The 21,293-nt window shown below is 41.0% G+C and overlaps 1 protein-coding gene across 2 annotated transcripts; it reads left to right on the plus strand.

Moving 5' to 3' along the window:
• Nucleotides 1-1,837: 1,837 nt before the first annotated feature.
• Nucleotides 1,838-11,128, plus strand: LOC135540231 (serine/threonine-protein phosphatase 4 regulatory subunit 2-B-like). Of its 2 annotated transcripts, none has more exons than XM_064966738.1 (9): nt 1,838-1,949; nt 2,734-2,815; nt 3,116-3,286; nt 7,597-7,690; nt 8,527-8,564; nt 8,691-8,765; nt 8,865-9,026; nt 9,116-9,366; nt 9,573-11,128. In XM_064966738.1, exons 1-9 carry the CDS (start codon nt 1,913-1,915, stop codon nt 9,929-9,931), a joined length of 1,269 nt encoding a protein of 422 aa, XP_064822810.1. In that variant the 5' UTR covers nt 1,838-1,912; the 3' UTR covers nt 9,932-11,128. The 2 variants fall into 2 exon arrangements, with proteins under 2 accessions (XP_064822810.1, XP_064822811.1); XM_064966739.1 differs by having other exon boundaries at nt 8,886-9,026.
• Nucleotides 11,129-21,293: the final 10,165 nt, after the last annotated feature.

The raw sequence follows: 21,293 nt of genomic DNA on the forward strand, positions 1-21,293 counted from the left end.
AGTGGTTTCTGATTAAATTCCATTTTCAGAGAACCGCTTGTTGCTATTTCAATGAGGCTCTCTTGTTCAGATATCGGTAAGTGGACTGGAGGCAGAGCATGAAAGGGATAACGAATTCAGTTGTTTGTGTTGTCCGTTTCAGGAAAATAATTGCCCACCCAGCTCACTCAGGTGCTTCACTATATCACATTTTACATTGTCCGTAAACTTAAGTTCATTTGCACACAAATCATACAATGATCATAGCCTCAAAATCATAGCCTCAATTTTGTCTGGCATATTGGAGAGTCCCTGTAATCCTAGATTCAGATCATTCAGGCGAGGAAAAAATATCACTCAGATAGGCCAGTCGTGTGTGAAACTTGTCATCATGCAAGTGGTCAGACAAGGGAAAATGATGGTCAGTAAAGAGAACTTTAAGATTGCCTCTCAATTTGCAAAAAAAAAAAACGTGTCAATACTTTGCCCCTTGATAACCAGTGCAGTGTATGTTGTAAAAGCGTTACATGGCCATATCATTGCATAATGCAGAAAATACACGAGAGTTCAGGGGCCTTGCTTTAACAAAGTTAACCATTTTAACTGTCGTGTCGAAAACGTATTTCAAGCTGTCAGGCATTCCCTTGGCAGCAAGAGCCTCTCTATGGATGCTGCAGTGTATCCAACTGCTTGCACATGCGTTACCACTCCACTCTGTCTGTCTGTCATGGCTTTTGCGCCATTAATATAGATACCAACAAATCTTGACAACCAAAGTCCATTTGATGTCAAAGCTGTCCCGTACTTAAAAAATATCCTCTCATGTTGGCCTGGTTTCCAGTGATTTGCAGAAGAGGATGTCTTCCTTAATTGCCCCCTCATAAACGTAACAGACACATACCAGGAGCTGTGCCAAGCTCGCCACGTCTGACTCATCCAGCTGTAACACATATAATTCACCGACTTTTTGTATGCGAAGCAGTACTTGTTAGAAAACATATCCTGCCATGTCACTGATGCATCGTGGAACAGTGTTGTTTGATGAAGGCATTGTCTGTATAGCTTCTTGGGCTTTTCCCCCCAGCGTTGCCCCAGCCATTTCTGCCACATCAGGAAGAAATTAGTCCTCCACGATAGTATGGGGCTTGCCTGTCCAAGCCACTCGGTAGCTCACCATTTTAGAGCTTTTAGCCCCTTCTTATTAATGGCATCTGCTGCTTTTTATACATGTTTTACTACTCTAAAATCGTCTGTATTCTCGAGAGAGAGAGAGAGAGAGAGAGAGTAATGGTTAATGTGAATGGATGTTAATTATTTGACTAGGCTACCTGTATTTGACATTGTGGTGTTTCGCTGAACAAAAGATGGTTAAAAACAAAAAATAATCGGGAGTGAAACGATGCTACTCAGGAGAGAAAAACCTCACCCAAATGTATCGCCAGTTGGAAAATATACATGTACTGTTTCAAAATGTGAAGAAAACTGTAAATCACATTTTTATTTGGCGTACCCCACAGTTTGGAAATACATGCCTTATATGAACTGTAACTCAGTAAAATCTTTGAAAGTGTTTCATGTTGCATTTATATTTTTGTTCAGTATCAATCTGGATGGCCAGCCATAATGAACGTTCAATGTACAGATAGATTATGCTTTCAAAACTATTAAGGCAGGCTACTTTTCAGATGATGATGGTACAGTAGTCTGTTACTCTCGTTGAGTCTCAAGTGTTCTTTTCACCTCCAGTGTTCCATTGTGCAACTTGTTGAACAGCAGCGTACTCCCTGTACTTTCTGAATCTGATCCGCCTGTCTGCCAACAGGCAGTGACCTCACGAGCGCCATATTAAAATGCTTCTTCTTCCCTACTTTTTTGTGTTGAGAACGTAGCCACCATCAGTCTGCCTCTTGGTTTCAAGAGATTGACAGAGAACATGATGGAAATAAACTCACTCCAAGAGGCGTTCAAAGGTTATTTTGGTTCTTATGAATAGCGTAATACTTCGATTGAAAGGCAGACGTTTTGCTTACTTGATTCCACAGTGGTTAGCTAGTTATATCGCCAGGTGTTGAATGTAGCTAGCTCTAAGCTAATGTTAGCAAGTCAGCTAGCTAATGCTAAAATTCGGAAGAAGAATCAACGTTGCTTAGCTAGTAGCGTTCAATTCTCAAACCTCCAGAAAAGCAATCAAGCGAGCTATGTTATGTAATTGTTTCCTATGTATATTTCTGGATTCAACAATGTAGCTAGCTAGTTAAACATGATGGTGTTGACAACTCCATCGCCACATAGCTAACGTTAGCTAGCTTGACACCCAGCTAGCTAAGCTAATGAACTGATTAACTACCGGTAGTTAGCTGGCTAGTTAATTTAGCTATCTAGATAAGACATTGGCATTAAGTTAAGCCTAACTAGCTAGCTAATTGTTATGTAAATGGTACCATAGCTAGTGTTAGTTAGGTGGCTATTGAGCTAATTTTGTGTTCACTTGTAGCTGTTCAATTGCCACAACTAGCTGTAAAGGACAGCCTTTTATGCGAACACTCAATTAAATTCGCAGTTGATGTCATTAACTTGATTATCCCCAATTGGCAGGTGCTTGTCTGAAGCTGGCTAGCTAGCTAGTTGAATGGCTAAAACACTCTGACAGTGTTGTAGCCACAAATCCCCATTCATTAGATAGTAATAAGCAAGCGAATCACTCAGTTTCCTTATCTTTTGTGCTCACTGATTTGATATCACTGTTCTCTACAGACTTTGACAAGAAAGGGACGCAAGAAGTGGCTCCCCTGCTAGATCAGTTTCTGTGTCATGTTGCCAAGACTGGAGAAACCATGTAAGTAATGTTCCTATTGACAAGCCTGGAGCAACAGATGTCATGCATATGAGAGGATGAGGCATGTTCAGTGGGAAAACTTGAACACCACTGGTCCAAATTATGGAATATGCCAAGGCCATGCCAAGTCTTTTCTGCATGTGGTGTATAACTAAATTACACATTTTACATGTTGCTAGCTAATTTATTATAATCTTGAAATGCAAAAAAAATTGTATGCATCATATTCTCACATTTTGCTTTATTTAAATCATAGGAATGTGGATTATTCCTTTTAAGAAATGTGTACTCTTTCTCCAGGGTCCAGTGGTCCCAGTTTAAAAGCTATTTCCTCTTCAAACTGGAGAAGGTGATGGATGACTTCATAGCCTCAGCACCCGATCAAAGGGGGGTAGCCAATCCCAATGTGGAGTCCATTCCATTTGAGGACATGAAGGAGAGGATACTGAAGATTGTGAATGGATACAATGGGTAGGTACCAGCAAAACCATTAGGCAACTGTTTTCCTACAGTCATGTGATGCCATCTGGAGTTCACTATTGCTGATTTTGTGGTGGTTATACAATGGCGCCATCTACTGGATAGGCATTTCTAGATGTCACATGTACTGTAGCAGGGCTTGACATACACTTTTTTAGCCACTTGTCCCTCAGCCTCATAGGACTGTTCAATTTTTTTTTACTTCTCAAAACAAAACACGTCAGTAACACAATTTTTACATAATTGTATGATGCAAGGAACCAATTTACAAAATAAAATGCATTACTATCTTTACCATAGAGAATCAGACAAAAAATGTGACTATACACAATTGGCTTCTTTGAATATTCAATCAAGACGGTCTCAAAATTCTCCTTTAGTTCTCTGCTGGAGGATGGTAGCCTGGTACCCTATAAAATGTTGCAACATTACAATTACTACCAAATATTGTTTTATGTCTTTATAAAATAATTCCCTCCAGGGCTCTAGAGGTTAAAAACTGACTCTGAGATGGTTCTTGGCCGACAGATCCTAAATGCATTCAAACACTGCACATTAAACATGTAAAAAGGAAATGAGGCTGATGCAACAGATCAGACTATTTAGCTTAAAACTGTAATGTTTATTTATTCATATCATAAGCTCAACAATGCACACATGGCTGTAGGCTATGCGCAAATGCAATTAGAGGAAAACACTTCTCAAAAGCTCACCGCAAGCGCAAGTGGACCGAGATAAAAGTATCCATTAGAAATAGGGATACGCAATATATCAGAAACCATATCGGAATCAGACGATATTTGCTAAAAATGCAAACATCGGCCCGATGTCTGTCTAGTTTAACACCGACGTGCAAAACCGATGTCAAAGCTGACGTGCATACCTATATAATGTTGGTAGATGACGGAATGATGCCACAAAAATACAGCGCTACACAGAATAAAATCAGAAAAATACTAAGCGCACACTTCCAACAACTAAACAAGTTCAAGACGAGCAGTCATTTGAATGAGTAAGAAAATTTCAGCGAGACAACTCAAAGGCAAAATCCATTAACGCCAAGATAATGGAAATCATTGCTTTTGACAATCAACCGTTCTCTGTTGTGGATGATGTCGGCTTTCGCCGACTGGTCAAGCACCTTGAGCCCCGGTACACACCACCAAGTAGGTGCTATTTTTCAGATTTTGCCCTGCCGGAGTTACACAGTATTGTTGAAACGCACATCCATGAGCTACTTGCTATGTGCGTCACTGCTATTAACTTCACGACTGACATTTGTACCAGCGATGTCCGGCCCATGAGCATGCTGAGTCTGACAGCACAGTTGGTCGACAGCCGTATTACATGCTCAAGAATGTGCCGGTTCTCATACCGCTGCTGCCATTTCAATGGCATTTGAGAACATGTTTGAAACTTGGAAATATGAACACACTCCTAGCTCCACAACTGACTTGAGAAATAAGCTCATCAACTGCTTCTGCTGCAGACATTTTACCCTCTGTCATGGCATAGAACACCTGCTCAACAAAACTGCCAACAGACCGTGGGTTTAAAACTTGCAAAAGTACTCAAGGCTGTGAACAAGCGAATCGGTGGCATTCTCTCTGAGCCTCTTTACTGTGTTGCCACCATGCTCGATGCTAGGTACAAGGACCTCTACTTTGATTCAGACAAGAAACAGGGTTCATGTGAAATGTTAGCCACAGCTGGACAAGATGGAAACAGACACAGTGACTGCGCATCGCAGAAGAGGCCACAGAGCTGAAACTTCACTGCTTGACATGTATGATGAAATCCTGGTTGAGACTGAAAAAATTAACAATGAAACAGCAAGTGAGTGAAAAAAGGTTTGTGATTATGTCAAATCAAATCAAACTTTATTTGTCACATGCGCCGAATACAAGTTGATCGTGAAATGCTTACTTACAAGCTCTTTACCAACAGTGCAGTTTTACTGGTAATGGGGACACATGTAAATGCCAACAAAATAACTTTGTGTGTTTCAACTATTTAACTGTACTAGTCCGCAAAGATGTTAAATATCGGTATCGGGTTTTTTTGGCAAGGAAAATATTGGATATTGGACAAAAATGTAATCTGTGCATCCCTAATTAGAAATTAAGTGGGGAAATCTGAAGATGCATCGACTAGATTGGGTTACTAATATGACTAGGATTATGCCTTTGGCTGCTGGACAATAAAATTAAGTTTATTTGAAAACCAGTAGAACATGAAACAATTCCTGGTTTCAATTGCATATTAAGTATTTGTAAAATAATTGCCTCAACATTTCTATGGTAGCTTTTTTGGCTAGGCTACTTTGAAACAAGGTAAAGCATGCTTCATAAAATTACCTAAAATATCCAGGCAGTTAAGTTTGTTTAAATAGTTTCTAAATGCTCACCACCTCAGATTTAAGGTGGGTGATGAGTGGTGCGCCACAGGCACTGTCCTTCACTCTGGTCTTGTGACCATTTGATCTGAAAGAACCGTGCTTCAAGTATGTCGACAGAATCAAGCCTTTAGACGTTAATGTTAATTATCCTTCAATTTTATTTGTCAAACATGACTCGCCACTTAGCCTCTATTTATGTAATTAAAAGTCTCATTAAAGTTTGGCTATATTTTCTGGACTTTTTCTACATTTTGTTGCTATAGCCTGAAAATTGATTAAACTTAGACATTGTCATTGGCCTACACACACTACCCCATAATGTCTAAGTGGAATTGTTAGGGGGGGGGGGGGGTGAGCATGGTGAAGTTATTACTTACACTTTGGATGGTGTATAAAAATCCTTCCTAACTCAGTTGCTGTAGAGGAAGGAAATCGCTCAGGGTTTTCACAATGAGGCCAGTGGTGACTTTTAAACAGTTAGTGTTTAATGCCTGTAACAAAAGAGAACCGAGGATGAATCAACAACGTTGTAGTAACTCCACAATACTAACCTACATGAACGTGAAAAGGAGCCGTTACAGAATACAAATATTCCAAAACGTGCATCCTTTTTGCAACAAGGCATTAAAGTTAAACTGCAAAAATGTGACAAAGAAATTCACTTTGAGTCCTGAATACATAGCAGTATGTTTGGGGAAAATACAACACATCACTGAGTACCACTCTTCATATTTTCAAGCATGGTGGAGGCTGCATCATGTTATGGGTATGCTTGTCATCGACAAGGACTAGGAGTTTTTTAGGATAAAATAAACTGAATAGAGTTAAGCACAGCCCAAAATACTAGCGAAACCTGGTTCAGTCTGCTTTCTAACAAACACAGGGAGACCAATTCACCTTTCAGCAGGATTTTAACTTAAAACACAAGGCCAAATATACATTGGAGTTGCTTACCAAGATAACATTGACTGTTCCCGAGTGGTGTAGTTAGTTTTGGCTTAAATCTAAGGCAAGACTTGCCAGAGCTTGACACATATATTTAAATAAATGTGAAAATATTGTACAATACAGGTGTGTAAAACTCTTAGACTTGCATGTATTGACTCAGTGGTGTGAATACTTGTGTAAATTAGATATTTATCTTTCATTTTCCATCATTTAGCAAACATTTCTAAAAACATGTTTTCACTGTCGTTATGGGGTATTCTGTGTAGATGGGTGAGAAATCCATTTTGAATTCAGGCAATAATACAACAAAATGTGGAATAAGTCAAGTGCCTTCAGAAAGTATTCATACCACTATCTAATATTATCACTTTTTTTCTTTAGCTAGTCTGTTTTTCACTTTAGTTTTTACAGCTTTTTTTTTTTACATACATGATACTTTTATACACAGCATTCATTTATATATATATATATATTTTTTTTTATACACATTACATTTAATTAATAAATAGTACTGACATCTCCGGTATACATTATATGTAGGGTTTTCCAGTAATGACCATTACCGATCATGAGCTCTCTAATATCACCCTTGAGCTACTCACAGCCCATCTCACCCATCACCCTCTTTTGATTTCCATGTGCCATATAATTTTCAACTGTGCTGTGATGTCTACATGAATTTGAAACATTTCTAATTGCATAGTATCCACAGAGCTAAAGATGAAAGCCTTTCCTACAAGTATTATGATATTGTTGATTGACTATGGCTTTCCAAATCACCCAACACTGCTGTTTGTAGTGTTCATTTTAAATCAATGTTGTTTTTTCAGCCACTCTTGAACCTGTGACCAGAAACAAGCTACATGGGGCAATACCAGAATAAATTATCTAATTATTCTCTCTTCGCAGAAAAATTGGGTTTATTTTAATCAACTCCTTACCATCATTCCCTCAGAATTCCATTTACGATCCAGCGTTTGTGTGAGCTGCTTACAGAACCCAAGAGGAATTACACAGGAACAGAGAAATTCCTCAGAGGTGTTGAGAAGGTGAGTTCAGTGCCACATTAGATAGGATTTTTATAGTGTGTGTTATATATATATATATATATATATATATATATATATATACGTGTGTGTGTGTGTGTGTGTGTATATATATGAGAGGGAGATATACACATCTATCATTAACAGTACCAGTCAAAAGTTACACATTCAAGGGTTTTTATTTATTTGTACTATTTCCTACATTGTAATATAATAGTGACATCATAAACTATGAAATAACACAATAATAATCATGTAGTAACCAAAAAAGTGTTAAACAAATTCAAATATATTTTAGATTCTTCAAAGTAGCCACCCTTTGCCTTGACAGCTTGCACACTCTTGGCATTCTCTCAACCAACTTCATGAGGTAGTCACCTGAAATGCATTTCAATTAACAGGCGTGCCTTGTTAAAGTTAATTTGTGGAATTTCTTTCCTTCTTAAGGAAAGGGTAAGGGTGGTATACAGAAGATAGCCCTATTTGTTAAAAGACAAAGTCCATATTATGACAGTCCATCATTACCTTAAGACATGAAGGTCAGTCAATGCAGAAAATGTTAAGAACTTTGAATGTTCAAATGCAGTCGCAAAAACCATCAAGGATATCAAATATAATATTTATTTTTATTTTTTTGAACACTTTTGGTTACTACATGATTCCATGTGTTATTTCATAGTTTTGATGCATTCACTATTATTCTACAATATAGTAAAAATAAAGAAAAACCCTTGAATGAGTAGGTGTGTCCAAACTTTTGACTGGCTGTGTGTGTATATATCTCAATAAATTAGTATTTATATATTGCAGTGTTTGTAATAGGGTTTTTCTTCTCCCAGAATGTGATGGTGGTCAGCTGTGTGCATCCTACCTCAGAGTAAGGGTTGTCTTTTCCTTATTGTTATACATTATAGCAATGAAACATTTTTAGACACACAGAGGTGTGTTTTAAGTTTATATGATGTTCGGAATTGTCATTGTGATGTTTCTCTCTGTCATGAAGGAAAAACGGATGCAGTGGTGTGAATAGAATTAATGGTGTTATGTTGCCTGGAAACACATCTGCTTTTACAGAGAGGTAAAGCGCATAGGACAGGCTCTCATTCTCCCATCCTAGTTTCACATCAGTGATAATTGCCTAAAGGTAAATGCAGAAAGTAAACCTCACTTTTCTTAGTCTCTTATTATTTTCTTGCAGGAAAGTTAATGGCCCAGGGACCCCCAGGCCTCTGAACAGACCAAAACTCTCTCTAGCCAGCTCACTAGCGACAAACGGTCTACCGGACAGTACAGAAAACAAAGATCCTACCACAGAGCAGGGACATGACACACATTCCAGGTACTTCAGTTGCTACCCAAAAGACCATGTGATACTCACTTCATACCGTTCCTTTATGAATTTAATGTGTGTTGAATCTTCTTTCTCAGTGAGGTGTCAGCATCGGATACGCTAGGGAGCTCTGTGAAGAACAAGCACTATGACGATCAGGAGGTTATGGAGGCAGAGCAGCACGAGGTGAAGAGGCTCAAGTTCAACAAAGATAAAGAGGAGGAGCAGAAGGTGGACACCCTCAGCTCCTGCCATGCTGACAGCTTGTCGGAAGAGACAGAGTCCATGGTCCAGGAGAAGGAGGAGGACAGTGAGGCTGCCAGTACTGCTGGGACTTGTGAAGACCAAGGTAGGACTGAATTTTCACCTTTTTCCATCATGCCGGTATACATCGTTGGTGAAATCCTTTGTGGATATTAGTAAGTGTATGAGCAGAACCAGGAGTTGCCTGAATTCATAGGTGTTCATTGCAAGTTCAGCTTATCTGTGTGCCAGATCTATGAGAACCCAGGTAACATTGCTTACTCTGTTTTTGTTTCCTTGCCTGTCCCACAGAGCCATCGAGCACACAGTCGGAGCCATCAGCAGGGCCCGGGGCGGATAAGCAGGCAGAGGGGGAGGTACCTTGTGACTCCCAAGAGGAAGGTAATGACATGGACCAGTCAGAACAGCAGGCCACTGCTGGCGTCTTGAAGAACCCTGAGGCCCGGGACAGCGATGAGGGCAGTGACCCAGTCAGCAGCAGTAGCGCCAGCAGCTGTAACAGTGCGGAGAATGAATCCAGGGAAGAGGCAGCCCCTGCTCCCTCCAGCAGTACTCCTGAGCCAGCTGCAGAGGGTGCCATGGAGAGTGGCAGCCAGGAGAGTGGCAGCCAGGACACTGGGACCAGTGAAGAGCCCATGGAGCAGGACTAACAGCTCCTCAGGATCGATCTATTGACCATTAAGAACATCTGTCCTCAAGTCTAGCTTGAGTGTCACCGGTGAAGGGGCTACTCCATCCTGGTCCCCTAGAGACTTTACGCCTTGTCTACATTTTGGCTACTCCTCAAAATGACCACCTGTCATTGATGTGGACATCCACATTTTATTTTCAATTGAAGATTTTTTAACTGGATTATTTTCTTCCCCTACACTCTATTTAAGAGTTTCCTTTTAAGGCTTGTGGTCTCCAGAGGTCTTTGTTTCAGCCTTGGTCAGTCTTTTGGGTTGCATATGATGTTTGTTCAAACTGTGCTGATTGGACGGTGTGTTCACCTGGGTATTGTTTTCTCATCAATTTGAGCATTTGACAGGTAAAGCAGGCCCAGTTTTGTTCCTGTAGCCAGTTGTTTTTCTCTGTGGATTATCACCCCCGCCAAACCACCAGAGTCAGGACAGAGCTAACCCTGCTAACTAACCTCTTCATTATTTATGCCGTTAGTTACTTACTCCAGAGATGAGCTAGCTAGCATTTCTGTTTGACTGAAGCTCGAGCCTCAGCATCCAGCCCATACCACTGTTTTTACTCATGTGCCGCCATCTTGGCTATTGAGGAAAAAGTATCTTTCTATGTTATTTAAAAAAATCTATTTTCCTCGTGAGATGGAGTATTGTATTAGATTTTCCATGTGAGACCATATTCTCCTTTTTAAAATGTGTCTGTTGTCTTTGCTATGATGCACTACCGACCCAACTCGAAGAGTAATGTAACATGCTACTTTTACCTTCAGATATAAGATTATATCATTTTGGGGGCACCATAATTTATATAAACATTTCAACTCAACTACTTATTTTGTAAAATGTTATTTTGTGGCAGCCAGTTTAGTTTCCAAAACCAGCTGTAAGTACAAGATGACTTCCAATTTGGATTGTGATGTCACCAAGTTGTTTGACTGACAGATATCCAGAGCAGTTACTGGTTTCTTTCTATAGCTGTACTTTTGATATTTAGAATTTTAAATTTCTGTAAAGTAGACTTTTGTAGATTGTAATACAGTATGTGTTCACTTCCTTTGTGAAACCATATAATTGTATAATTTCTGTGTATACTCTGAATGATTTTGCTTTCAATGCAGTATTCAGATAAAGCAATAAATGTTCACATTTTTGTGTGGTCATGCTTTCTTACCCGTGAGGCATCTCGTTTAGTCCACTGAGCTGCTTTAAAAGCTGCATGTTAACCCGACTGGTATCAGATGACCTATGTCACAACCTCAACACCTCTGCAGAATTTTTTTAAATACATGTGTTGAAAACAATGTGAACTTATGGCCATTTAGCCATTAAATCCTCAGTTCAAGACTATTCCTTGGTCACATTTTGTATTTGAGCAGGTTGTACAATGTGTCCCTTGCCTGAGGTCTTAAGAGCTGAAGACTAATGTCTAGGCTTTGGCTCAAAGGGCCAATGCAGTCATGCAGACAACCTGATCGGTTACTTATGTATTCTTGAAATCCTCAAACTGCAGTCAGTTTAAGACCAAACACAAGATGTATGAGAATTGCTAGGTTACACACAGTGTATAACTATTTTAACACCTATATTAGAACACCTTCCTAATACAGAGTTGCATCCCCTTTTGCTCTCAGAACAGCCTCAATTCGTCGGGGCATGGACTCTACAAGGTGTCAAGCGTTCCACAGGGATGCTAGCCCATGTTGGCCCCAATGCTTCCCACAGTTGTGTCAAGTTGGCTGGATGTCCTTTGGTCCACCACACATTCTTGATACACACAGGAAACTGTTGAGCATGAAAAACCCAGCAGGGTTGCAGTTCTTGACACACAGACTGGTGCGCATGGCACGTACATTGCATTCGGAAAGTATTCAGACCCCTTTACCCTTTCCACATGTTACATTACAGCATTATTCTAAAATGGATTACGTTGTTTTCCCCCTCATCTACACACAATACCCCGTAATGACAAAACAAAAACAGGTTCAGACATTTTTGTAAGTTTATTAAAAATATCACATTTATGTAAGTATTCCAGACCCTTTACTCAGTATTTTGTTGAAGCACCTTTGGCAGTGATTACAGCCTCAAGTCTTGGGTATGACGCTACAAGCTTGGCCACCTGTATTTGAGGTATTTTTTTAAATCTTTATTTTACTAGGCAAGTCAGTTAAGAACAAGTTCCTATTTTCAATGACGGCCTAGGAACAGTGGGTTAACTGCATGTTCAGGGGCAGAACGACAGATTTGTACCTTGTCAGCTCAGGGATTTGAACTTGCAACCTTCCGGTTACTAGTCCAACGCTCCAACCACTAGGCTACCTTGCCATTCTTCTCAGCAGATCCTATCAAGCTTTGTCAGATTATATGGCGAGCGTTGCTGCACAGCTATTTTCAGGTCTCCAGAGATATTAGATCGGGTTCAAGTCCGGGCTCTGGCTGGGCCACTCAAGGATGTTTAGAGACTTGTCCCGAGGCCACTCCTGCATTGTCTTGGCTGTGTGTTTAGGGTCGTTGTCCTGTTGGAAGGTGAATCTTCACCCCAGTCAGGCAAAATATTTCAATCGTTGGTTTCATCAGACCAGAGAATCTCATGGTCAGAGTCCTTTAGATTAGAGGTTGACCGATTAATCGGAATGGCTGATTAATTAGGGCCAATTTCAAGTTTTCATAACAATTTAGGACACCGATTAAACAATTTTTTAAAACATCTTTATTTAACTAGGCAAGTCAGTTAAGAACACATTCTTATTTTCAATGACGGCCTAGGAACGGTGGGTTAACTGCCTCATTCATGGGCAGAATGACAGATTTTCACCTTGTCAGCTCGGGGGATTCAATCTTGAAACTTTACAGTTAACTGTCCAACGCTCTGACCACCTGCCTCTCATTGCACTCCACGAGGAGACTGCCTGTTACGCGAATGCAGTAAGCCAAGGTAAGTTGCTAGCTAGCATTAAACTTATAAAAAACAATCAATGAATCATAATCACAAGTTAACTACACAGGGTTGATGATATTACTAGTTTATCTAGCGCGTCCTGCGTTGCATATAATCGATGCGGTGCATATCGTTGCTCCAATGTGTACCTAACCATGAACATCAATGTTCATTTCAATGTCCTTTCTTAAAATCAATACACAGAAGTACATACACTGCTCAAAAAAAATAAAGGGAACACTAAAATAACACATCCTAGATCTGAATGAATGAAATATTCTTATTAAATACTTTTTTCTTTACATAGTTGAATGTGCTGACAACAAAATCACAAAAATTATCAATGGAAATCAAATTTATCAACCCATGGAGGTCTGGATTAAAGTGGAAAACCACACTACAGGCTGATCCAACTTTGATGTAATGTTCTTAAAACAAGTCAAAATGAGGCTTAGTAGTGTGTGTTGCCTCCACGTGCCTGTATGGCCTCCCTACAACGCCTGGGCATGCTCCTGATGAGGTGGCGGATGGTTTCCTGAAGGATCTCCTCCCAGACCTGGACTAAAGCATCCGCCAACTCCTGGACAGTCTGTGGTGCAACGTGGCGTTGGTGGATGGAGCGAGACATGATGTCCCAGATGTGCTCAATTGGATTCAGGTCTGGGAAACGGGCGGGCCAGTCCATAGCATCAATGCCTTCCTCTTGCAGGAACTGCTGAAACACTCCAGCCACATGAGGTCTAGCATTGTCTTGCATTAGGAGGAACCCAGGGCCAACCGCACCAGAATATGGTCTCACAAGGGGTCTGAGGATCTCATCTCGGTACCTAATGGCAGTCAGGCTACGTCTGGCGAGCACATGGAGGGCTGTGCGGCCCCCCCAAAGAAATGCCACCCCACACCATGACTGACCCACCGCCAAACCGGTCATGCTGGAGGATGTTGCAGGCAGCAGAACGTTCTCCACGGCGTCTCCAGACTCTGTCACGTCTGTCACGTGCTCAGTGTGAACCTGCTTTCATCTGTGAAGTGCACAGGGCGCCAGTGGCGAATTTGCCAATCTTGGTGTTCTCTGGCAAATGCCAAACGTCCTGCACGGTGTTGGGTTGTAAGCACAACCCCCACCTGTGGACGTCGGGCCCTCATACCACCCTCATGGAGTCTGTTTCTGACCGTTTGAGCAGACACATCACATTTGTGGCCTGCTGGAGGTCATTTTGCAGGGCTCTGGCAGTGCTCCTCCTTGCACAAATGCGGAGGTAGCGGTCCTGCTGCTGGGTTGTTGCCCTCCTACGGCCTCCTCCACGTCTCCTGATGTACTGGCCTGTCTCCTGGTAGCGCCTCCATGCTCTGGACACTACGCTGACAGACACAGCAAACCTTTTTGCCACAGCTCGCATTGATGTTCCATCCTGGATGAGCTGCACTACCTGAGCCACTTGTGTGGGTTGTAGACTCCGTCTCATGCTACCCCTAGAGTGAAAGCACCGCCAGCATTCAAAAGTGACCAAAACATCAGCCAGGAAGCATAGGAACTGAGAAGTGGTCTGTGGTCACCACCTGCAGAACCACTCCTTTATTGGGGGTGTCTTGCTAATTGCCTATCATTTCCGCCAACAGCATGTGAAATTTATTGTCAATCAGTGTTGCTTCCTAAGTGGACAGTTTGATTACACAGAAATAGTGTGATTGACTTGGAGTTACATTGTGCTGTTTCAGTGTTCCCTTTATTTTTTTGAGCAGTGTATTTTTAAACCTGCATATTTAGCTAAAAGAACTCCAGGTTAGCAGGCAATATTAACAGGTGAAATTGTGTCATTTCTCTTACGTTCATTGCACGCAGAGTCAGTGTATATGCAACAGTTTGGGCCGCCTAATTTGCCAGAGTTTTGTGTAATTATGACATAACATTGAAGGTTGTGCAATGTAACAGGAATATTTAGACTAATGGATGCCACCCATTAAATAAAATACGGAATGGTTCCGTATACGGTATTTCACTGAAAGAATAAACGTCTTGTTTTCGAGATGATAGTTTCCGGATTCGACCATATCAATGACCTAAGGCTCGTATTTATGTGTGTTATTATGTTATAACTAAGTCTATGATTTGATAGAGCATTCTGACTGAGCGGTGGTAGGCAGCAGCAGGCTCGTAAGCATTCATTCAAACAGCACTTTTGTGCATTTTGCCAGCTGCTCTTCATTATGCATCAAGCAGTGCACTGTTTATGACTTCAAGCCTATCAACTCCTGAGATTAGGCTGGTGTAACCGATGTGAAATGGCTAGCTAGTTAGCGGGGTGCTCGCTAATAGCGTTTCAAACGTCACTCGCTCTGAGACTTGGAGTACTTCTTCGCCTTGCTCTGCATGGGTAACGCTGTTTCAAGGGTGGCTGTTGTCGTTGTGTTCTTGGTTCGAGCCCAGGGAGGAGCGAGGAGAGGGACGGAAGCTATACTGTTACACTGGTAATACTAAAGTGCCTATAAGGACATCCAATAGTCAAAGGTTAATGAAATACAAATGGTATAGAGAGATATAATGGTATAGAGTCCTGTAATTCCTATAATAACTACAACCTAAAACTTCTTACCTGGGAATATTGAAGACTCATGTTAAAAGGAACCACCAGCTTTCATATGTTCTCATGTTCTGAGCAAGGAACTTAAACGTTAGCTTTCTTACATGTCACATATTGCACTTTTACTTTCTTCTCCAACACTTTGTTTTTGCATTATTTAAACCAAAATGAACATGTTTCATTATTTATTTGAGGCTAAATTGATTTTATTGATGTATTATATTAAGTTAAAATAAGTGTCCATTCAGTATTGTTGTAATTGTCATTATTACAAATACTTTTTTTTTTAAATTGTCCGATTAATCGGTATCGGCTTTTTTGGTCCTCCAATAATCGGTATCGCCGTTGAAAAATCATAATCGGTCGACCTCTACTTTAGATGCAAACTCCAAGGAGTGGCTTCCGTCTGGCCACTACCATAAAGGCCTGATTGGTGGAGTGCTGCTGAGATGGTTGTCCTTCTGGAAGGTTCTCATCTCTACAAAGGATCTCTGGAGCTCTGTCAGAGTGACCATCGGGTTCTTGGTCTCCTCCCTGACCAAGGCCCTTCTCCCCCGATTGCTCAGTTTGGCCAGGCGGACAGCTCTAGGAAGAGTCTTTGTGGTTCCAAACTTTTTCTATTTAAAAATGATGGAGGCCACTGTATTCTTGGGGACCTTTATTCCTGCAGAAATGTTTTGGTACCCTTCCCGAGATCTGTGCCTCAACACAATCCTGTCTCAGATTTCTACAAACAATTTCTTTGACCTCATGGCTGGGTTTTTGCTCTGACATGCACTGTCAACTGTTGGACCTTTACATAGACAGGTGTGTGCCTTTCCATATCATGTCCAATCAATTGAATTTACCACAGGTGGACTCCAATAAAGTTGTAGAATCATCTCAAGGATGATCAATGGAAACAGGATGCATCTGAGCACAATTTCTAGTCTCAGCAAAGGGTCTGAATAATTAAGGTTTTTCTGTTTTTATTTGTATTAAATTCACAATAATGTCAAAAACATGTTTTTTTCTAAAACCAGTTTTTTTTCAGAGTTAGGCTGTGACATAACAACATTTGGAAAAAGTCAAGGGGTCTGAATTCTTTCTGAATACACTATACTACCGTACCCTGTACAAAGGCACTTAAATGTTTTGTCTTGCCCATTCACCCTCTGAATGGCACACATACACAAGCCATGTCTCAATTGTCTCAAGGCTTAAAAATCGCTCTTTAACCTGTCTCCTCCCCTTCATCTACACTGATTGAAGTGGATTTAACAGGTGACATCAATCAGGATCATAGCTTTCACCCGGATTCACCTGGTCTGTCTGTCATGGAAAGGTCTGTCATGTTTTGTTCACTCAGTGTATTTGTGAAGGCTCACTGGTACCTTAAGTTTGTGTGCCTTGACTAAACACATCCATTCTGAACATATGTCTTTCTCGTGAGAATAAAAGTTAACTAGGGGATCATAATCTGGGGCTGGAAGAGCCTTTGTTACCACCCTGGCGCTTTTAATATTTTAATAATCACAAATTCTTGCATGTCTTGTTTTTACAAGGGAGCCTGCAAAGGTGCTTTTGTGGGTTGTCTTACAGTGTGCGACATGTCTGTCTCTTGGCTGCTGAAATTTACCCAGGCTCTCTAAGGAAATAAATAGTGGCTTGTATGAATCCGAGCAGCAGTGCTGTTCTGTGGGATGGGAGACAGCATTAAACTGTAGTCTTTAAAAAGGCACCTCCAGGGAAATAAATGCCAGGCCAACCAAGGAATAAAGAGGAGCTCTCAATCTAATGAGATATAATTTCATCCCTTCTCCAGAAATGGCAGAGGTTATTGTAGAGTGACAACACTGTATTTCATTTGGGCTTCTTTTAAAAGTTTGTTTCATACTAAAAGTTAGTTCAGGCTCAGGACCCTGTTCTTGGAGATTTACCATTCTGTAGGTTTTCATTCCAACCCTAATCTAGCACATCTGATTCTAATAATTAACTGGTTGATATGATTAGTCAGGTTAATTACAATTGGGGTTGGGGTGAATACTTACAGGACTATAGTGCTCCAAGAACAGGGTGGGAGAGACCTGCTCATTACTTTGCCCCCAATGTTGCTACTTGCAGAAGGCCTTCAACCCATCATTTGGAATACGATACTGAACAAAAAATATAAATGCAACATGCAACAACTTCAACGATTTTACTGAGTTGGAGTTCATATAAGGAAATCAGAAATAAATGAATTAGGCCCTAATCTATATGGATTTCACATGACTGGGCAGTTTCCCAGGATGTCCTGGGAGGGTATAGGCCCACCCACTTGGGAGACTGCCTACCCACTGGGAAGCAAGGCCCATACAATCAGAATTAGTTTTACCCCACAAAAGTGCTTTATTACAGACAGAAATTCTCCTCAGTTTCATCTGTGGATGAAACCAGCTGTCCAGGTGGCTGGTCTCAGACGATCCTGCAGGTGAATGAGCTGCATGTGGAGATCCTGGGCTGGCGTGGTTACACGTGGTCTGCAGCTGTAAGGCTGGTTGATCGTACTGCCAAATTCTTAAAAATGACTTTGGAGGTGGCTTATGGTAGAGAAAGTAACACATTCTCTGGCAACAGCTCTGGTGGACATTCCTGCAGTCCACATGCCAAATGCACGCTCCCTCAAAACTTGAGACATCTGTGGCATTGTGTTGTGACAAAACAGCACATTTTTAGAGTGGCCCTTTATTGTCCCCAGCACAAGGTGCACCTGTTTAATGATCATGCTGTTTAAACAGCTTCTTGATATGCCACACCTGTCAGGTGGATGTATTATCTTGGTAAAGGAAAAACGCTCACTAACAGGAATGCAATCAAATTTGTGCACAAAATTTGAGAGAAATAAGCTTTTTGTGTGTATGGAACATTTCTGGGATCTTATATTTCAGCACATGAAACATGGGACCAACACTACAAAGAGCTGGGTTAATTTAAAATGTAAACAGATTGCTGTGTTTTCTGTCTCATAGACGTTTACACACTGGTGTATGCTGCTGAAGGAGCCTCATTATTTCTCAACTGTGTTTGAAAGACTATCTTTGATATAAACTCTATTGTTTGATCCCAGGGGACCTGGCTTCATTACTTGGGGATCAAAGAAGGCTAAATAAGGTAAATATCCAGGCAGCCCATGGTCAGGTCTGCATGTAGAGTAGGGTCATTATCTGCCTCTCATAACATCACAAAGGTAACACACGGTACAAAGACCAACAGCAACCCTTTCTTTAGGCTTGCCAAATTTAAGAAATGTAGTAATTTAAGGAAATACAGTGTGAAATGAATGACTTGCACATAGTTGGCTTAGCTTTTTTATGCATTTCTAATTATTCTTTAATGGGAGTTCATTGTTCTTGGCACTTTTGTAGTCTAACTTAAACTTGGATGAAATGTAAATTTAAGTGGCTCAATATAGCTTTAATTAATTAATCGCTGCCCAGGTGACGGTGCCAACTTTTACTCCTTGGCACTGGGCTCCAGTACAACCCATTTGAGTTCTGTGTGTGCTTTGGATCTGAAGCAAGCTTTTATGGTAGAGGCTTTTGAAAAAAGTATTGGTTTATACAAACACAGATTGAGTAGTTTCAAATCATTTTTATGAATTTGACTAATGTAAGTGATCTTTGTTTTCCTATTCACTGAGAATCAAAGATAAAAATGTGGCCCTCTCAAGGACATCAGATAATCTGCTCCAAAACCTCCATTTCCATAAACAAAGCCTTACTGTTTCAGTCTACAGAAACCCTTCGGTATCTACGTCACACAATTTGTGATTTATTGGATAAGTCCCCAAGTGTTCTCCTACAGTCCAGAATGGAAAAAGCCCTTCTGAGAAAGAAGCTGAGTTGCCTATCTACACAGCTGTTTCACAATGCAGATCTGTATGTCTATAGTAGCCTACTTTCATATGTCCTGCATCTTCTATCCCAAGACACCAAACCCTGAATCTAAATTCAGTAGAACTTGCTGGCTTGCTCCAGTGCATAACACAAGGTTGGACAAACTACTACAAACGTTTTAAGGGGATGATTATTTGGGGTTGAAAAAACAACACTCCAGGCCACACTTGAACATCTAAAACTAGACAGAAATGATAATGGACCTATATAGTTTTAAACAACTGCCCCTTTTCTGGTCCGCAAACAGATTTTGACAAAACATGTCGTCTGTGCAACCCTCTGTTGAATTTCGAATCCCAATGTGGCCCTCGCGCCAAATAGTTTGCCCACCCCTAGCATAATCAATCAAGCTAACTGCTTTTGACTTCTCTTTACAGTTTAATTATGAGTTCCTTGGATCAGGAGCCATGCCTAATTTCCATATTACTTATAATTTATTACAACAGGTGATGCTTATTAAAACTCAGTGATTGTTTGCAAGTGTTTATGATTCTCTACTGTAATGCTAGCTTTTGTTTTAGAATTAGTACATTGATTGTTTGCTTGCAGAAAAGCATGAATTCCAAATGTACAGTTGAAGTCGGAAGTTTACATACACTTACAGTGGGGCAAAAAAGTATTTAGTCAGCCACCAATTGTGCAAGTTCTCCCACTTAAAAAGATGAGAGAGGCCTGTAATTTTCATCATAGGTACACTTCAACTATGACAGACAAAATGAGAAAAAAAATCCAGAAAATCACATTGTAGGATTTTTTAATGAATTTATTTGCAAATTATGGTGGAAAATTGTGGGGGTGCTTTGCTGCAGGAGGGACTGGTGCACTTCACAAAATAGATGGCTTCATGAGGAGGGAAAATATGTGGATATATTGAAGCAACATCTCAAGACATCAGTCAGGAAGTTAAAGCTTGGTCGCAAATGGGTCTTGCAAATGGACAATGACCCCAAGCATACTTCCAAAGTTGTGGCAAAATGGCTAAGGACAACAAAGTCAAGGTATTGGAGTGGCCATCACAAAGCTATGACCTCAGTCCTATAGAAAATTTGTGGGCAGAACTGAAAAAGCTTGCGCGAGCAAGAAGGTCTACAAACCTGACTCAGTTACACCAGCTCTGTCAGGAGGAATGGGCCAACATTCACCCAACTGATTGTGGGAAGCTTGTACAAACTTGTACAAGGCTACCCGAAACCCAAGTTAAAAAATTTACAGGCAATGCTACCAAATATTGATTGAGTGTAAAAGCTGAAAGAAATCATTCTCTCTACTATTATTCTGACATTTCACATTCTTAAAATAAGGTGGTGATCCTAACTGACCTAAGACAGGTCATTTTTACTAGGATTAAATGTCAGGAATTGTGAAAAACTGAGTTGAAATGTATTTGGCTAAGGTGTATGTAAACTTCCGACTTTAACTGCAGCTTGGTCGGTGGTAGAAATCATGAGGAAATTTATGCGTCACCCCCAACAATACACCAACCCTGGTCCTCTAGTACCCCCAACAATACACAGACCCTGGTCCTCCAGTACCCCCAACAATACACCGACCCTGGTCCTCCAGTACCCCCAACAATACACCGACCCTGGTCCTCCAGTACCCCCAACAATACACCGGCCCTGGTCCTCCAGTACCCCCAACAATACACCGGCCCTGGTCCTCCAGTACGGCCCTGGTCCTCCCCCCAACAATACACCGGCCCTGGTCCTCCAGTACCCCCAACAATACACCGACCCTGGTCCTCCAGTACCCCCAACAATACACAGACCCTGGTCCTCCAGTACCCCCAACAATACACAGACCCTGGTCCTCCAGTACCCCCAACAATACACCGACTCTGGTCCTCCAGTACCCCCAACAATACACCGGCCCTGGTCCTCCAGTACCCCCAACAATAC

This window comes from Oncorhynchus masou, chromosome 5 (assembly GCF_036934945.1).
Source record: "Oncorhynchus masou masou isolate Uvic2021 chromosome 5, UVic_Omas_1.1, whole genome shotgun sequence".
NCBI classification, from domain to species: domain Eukaryota; kingdom Metazoa; phylum Chordata; class Actinopteri; order Salmoniformes; family Salmonidae; genus Oncorhynchus; species Oncorhynchus masou.